This window comes from Trematomus bernacchii, unplaced genomic scaffold, assembly GCF_902827165.1.
Source record: "Trematomus bernacchii unplaced genomic scaffold, fTreBer1.1, whole genome shotgun sequence".
NCBI classification, from domain to species: domain Eukaryota; kingdom Metazoa; phylum Chordata; class Actinopteri; order Perciformes; family Nototheniidae; genus Trematomus; species Trematomus bernacchii.
The window spans coordinates 14,396,718-14,401,317 of NW_022987739.1; the positions used below are offsets into that span (position 1 = coordinate 14,396,718).

Genomic DNA, 4,600 nt, shown 5'->3' on the forward strand with positions numbered 1-4,600 from the left:
AACTTAATTTAATTCCTAACATATTAGGTTGTGGGCAAGCCTTTACTTCAAAATCAAAACCTGCTTTATGTTGTGGTTAAGACATGCCTTCAGCCCGTTGGGGTCATAGGGGAGTCAACTCTATGCTGCAAAAATAACTGATGAGGTTATTTAACATGTGACAGCCTGCTTTAACAGGAGAGGAGTCTCCCGCAGTGGTATGTACCCCTGCATGCATATCGCCGGTGTCTTTGCTTGTGGCCTCTGGTTTTGAATGCACTGCAGTTGTATAATTTTTGTTAAAATTCTTCATTTTTTGAAAGTAAAGATATGAAATAATTATTTTTGTTGTACAGTCCTATTGTGAAGGAAAATACTCCAAAGGGACGCACAGCAGGCCCTTAAAGCCAGAGGGGTTATGTAAGGACCCCCCCCCTCCCCGGAGCAGTTAGATGATTGAGCCCTATTCTGAGTAGTTTAGTTTGTTTATCCAGTGCAAGTTTAAAAATGACACTTCCTAATCTCTTTCAGTCACTATGAAGTTGCCAGTATCATAAATCAAAAATGTACAAAGCAAAACTTTACAATTGTATGTAATTTTGTTAATGTTTTTATTCTTGACAACACACACTGTACATTGGGCTATGTTTCAAATATTACGGAACACAGTTTAGTAACGTACCCAAATCGTTAGCAAAATCCAATATGATAAAGATGATATTGACAAGTGCCAAGTCATATTTCACATGTATATAATACAGTAATAAAGTAAGATACAGTCATGTGCAAACTCCTCACTGATGATGGTAAATCAGAGTTTTATTCATGTTTATTCCAGAAAACAATATACACCTGGAAGACATGTTAACACAAAGACATTTTCACATTCAGAGTGCCTTTGCCTCTTAAAAATCCCTGTCCTATTTAGCCCTGCAAAGTTATTTTTGAAATCTTGGCAAAATACCACAAGTATACAGTATATGTTTCAATATTGTATCACATCTGAAGATGTCACTTTGTACAAACCCTGGATATATAAATAACTTGTGTACAGATCAAACCAAAAAAGTGCTAAAAAAAAAGTACTTAAATGAATACATTCGTACATGTTAATACAGCATGCATAAGTGTCTATTGTTACAAAATGATTGAGAGCACCCGTATCTTGGACATCAGGGTTCTTTCACCAACTGGATGTTACATTATTTAACAATCCTCAAACAATACTGATCTAATAAAGATGTCTTGTTCATTTGCCATGGCCCAGAAGAATAACTTTAACAATAACATATTGTCTTTTGTTGCTCTCCATCCAACCCTCCAAGAACCTTCCTTTCTTCTTCAGCAGCCAAACTCTGTGGTTATTCTACGTCATTTTCCTCTTCATCTTCCACACCAGCCAGCACTTTCTCTGGCAGCAGGCCATAGCTGTTGAGGAAAGCTTCGACATCAGTGGCGAAGAACTCCCCGGTGAGGTGCTGTGTGCAGGCCAGGAAGTTCCCTAGTAGGTCTCCAGCTTTGTACACCAGCAGTGTAGGCAAAACCTCATCTGAGAAACGCTCGGCTGCGCCGGAGGAGACAGCATCAATCCTGCAGAACTTAACACTGGGGTATTCAAGTGCCAGGCAGTCAAGGCAGTTGTTGAGCTCCTCACATCCTTTGACTCCAACCTTATAGATGTGGACCACCACCACTGTGCTGTAATGCTCCTTCTCGATGACTTCTAGAAAGGCCTCTCCACTGTCCAACTCATGCACACCTTCAAACCGAGGCCCAAAGCTGAGTTTATCATGCATCTCCTGCATGCAGCGTTTCCTGTATTTCTTTAGACATCCCTCATCCTCCTCCTTAAGCAACTCATACTCTTGGACACTCATCTAAAAAAAAGGGAAAAAAAGTGTTAGAATTGATATTGGCTACATTTCTTATCACAATTACATGTATTATATTACATTATGTTGGCTGGCGTTTTCAAAATAAACACTAAGAAGCTTTCAAGACTATTTCTGCCATAAATCTGAACCAATGCTTTACTGGAGATCCATTCACACAATTGTAGCTGTATCCACAGCATCCAAAGACCATAACCAAAAGCAAAGTAAAAGTCTGCCTTCTGTCGTTTGTCTGGTTGTACCTTGCGGTTTAGGGCTGATTTGCCGTCTTCTTTTGGCTTGCCTGGGGTTGACATTTGTCTCAGCAGTTCCTTTTTTGCAGGCGGCAAGTTCTCCTGGTCCATACTTTCCAACTTAAACCTCCTCCAGTCATTGATGACTCCTTTAGGACCTTTGGAGAAGACACATTACATGTTGTTGTTAGTTATGAAAGAGTCTATTGCATGTTTTAAATTACTTCTTAAAACGTACTTATTTCTGAATAAACTTCTAAAAATAAATGACTTTAATTATTCAGTTTAACAATCAATAAATTGGCTAATGGAGAAATGTTTTCGAAGCAGACACAATTCAATCAGAAGGAACTTCCTATATAAAACATAATCCACTTTACTCTCAAGACCCACATAATTAATAGTACGTGGGATTTCTAGCTGGATAACTGGTTCATTCATCTGTAAAAATACTTTGTGCAGATAAAGTTTGAGTCATGAGTCATTGTTGGGTATGGTGCTTCAATTTTGGGATTAAAGCGTCATCTCAGATGTAGTGCACTATTGCTCCACCGTTGCGTAACAAAAAGAAGATTAGAGCCGTGGTTAAACTGCCAAAGCTCTACAGGTCTGTAGTCTGCTTTGGTCTTCCTGCCAGGTGTTTAGAGTCAATTGCACAGTAGTCATTGCTTATGACCTTCTGGCTGTAAGGTTGTTTCTAGTGAAAGCTTCTTAATGATCAATTAATGAAATTCGTTTTTGCAAAGATACATTGTTTATTACTGAATTTCCCCACGGGTATTAATAAAGGTCCATCTTATCTTGTACTTAGATACATGGTTTGACGAGACCCATTCCCCCGGCAGATAAGCACAAAGAGAGGTCACCAAGTTCTAAAAATATCCACAGGCTTACAGTATGTTTGAAAACACTGCTTCCACTCACCTGTTTTGGTTGCGAACTCTTCCATTTCAAGCAGTCTGTCTGACATTTTTCTGGTGAGTTAGCTGTAAGATAAAAACTTGAGAATCAGACAACAGGAGGTAATTCATATGATGTGGTTGGTTTATACATGATGGGGGCTTTGGATGTTTGGATGAATAATTATTTTAATTTAAGTTTAATAGCCTGCATCAATAATTGTTCTCCATAAGGCTATTGTTTTTCTACTGATTTAAATTGCAATGTGACAAAGTGAGTGCCATGATATTTAATTAAATGAATGCAGTCTAAGAGGATTACTGAGCTGCAACAAATCTGTCTCCTGCTTGCTTTAAGCCCCTTAGGGACACTGTTTGAAGTTGGAAAACATTGAATTGGCAATAAAGAAACCTGGAACAACAACGATGACAACAACAATAACAATGATGTAATAATTTAATTCAAATAATATGTTTGTGTGTATGTAAAACTTTAAGATAATTTGTTTCTACATTGCAGAAAAAAAAGATTATTGAAAATAAATAAAATATAGGATCCTATTATATCGGATTAGTATATGAATACTTATAATTATGTTACATTTGTATGACTTTTAATTTGCAATAACTGCTAAAGATTTAAAACTACAGTCACTCTGGGTCCTACACTGCTTTGTAATGAGGTTAGTTTGGACCAGTTGTTCGTGACGTATGCAGAGCTAATATCTAATTGGATAAAAGGACCGATCCACAGCGTTCCCATTAGCTTCATTCTCCCTGCATGCAGTCACGGTGCTGATCTGGCCAGGTGATCTTTGTGGCCATCTTTGCAATCCCCAAATCCTGTGTAATCGATTTGCCGAGATTGACATGAGCAAATGAAGTCCCATATAATGGTTTGAACTTATGAATGTATGTGTGTGTGTGCAAGAGTTGCACAATAAACTCTTTTATAACAGCTGACTTTCAAGTAGACGAAGACCCATGACTATTCAGTAACGAAGAAAGAATCTTCTGTTCTCATTCTGTGCAAAAGGATTGACTTTGAAATGAAAAAATAAGCGCATGTGGTTCAAACCTTTTTAAAACCTAGTGTTGTTACACTGTACTTGGCAAATAATATAATGACCATAAAAACTCAAGACGACTCCTAAACTCAATCTCAAATCAATACATTTATGTTTGTAAAAACATATAGACCGAAAAACGTATGTCCTATTTCATCCAATCACATATTAACACATTTCAATATTTAGTTCTAGATGAATCCACTTTACAATCTTTCAGAAATAAGAGATGTAAATTGAGTTTTTCTTACCTTCAACCGTGGCAGTGAAGTCCTCCCTTTGTGTCAGTAGTTAACCTTGCACTGGTCCTCACTCGATCACTGAGATATCTCTTAGTGGATGGTGCGCGTGTGTGTGTCTTATCCAGCCAATGAGCTTGGTCTAATGAAGATTTTAAAGAAGTCCCTATAGACCCAACAGAAATAGAGCATAGATCCTAAGAGGATTTGACTTCAGGAATTAGAAGGCTTGACTACACACAAGGAAGAGAGAGAGAGGAACACTTTCATTCAAAACTTTGAGAGTTTCTT

General features: G+C 37.7%; 1 protein-coding gene across 1 annotated transcript; it reads right to left on the minus strand.

Annotated features, from left to right (window-relative positions):
- Positions 1-679: 679 nt before the first annotated feature.
- Positions 680-4,378, minus strand: pdcb (phosducin b). The gene is made up of 4 exons (XM_034147655.1): positions 4,322-4,378; positions 3,029-3,090; positions 2,114-2,262; positions 680-1,856 (listed from the first exon to the last, which is right to left on the minus strand). The coding sequence occupies exons 2-4, from the start codon at positions 3,072-3,074 to the stop codon at positions 1,341-1,343; spliced, it is 711 nt and encodes a 236-aa protein (XP_034003546.1). The 5' UTR covers positions 3,075-3,090; positions 4,322-4,378; the 3' UTR covers positions 680-1,340.
- Positions 4,379-4,600: the final 222 nt, after the last annotated feature.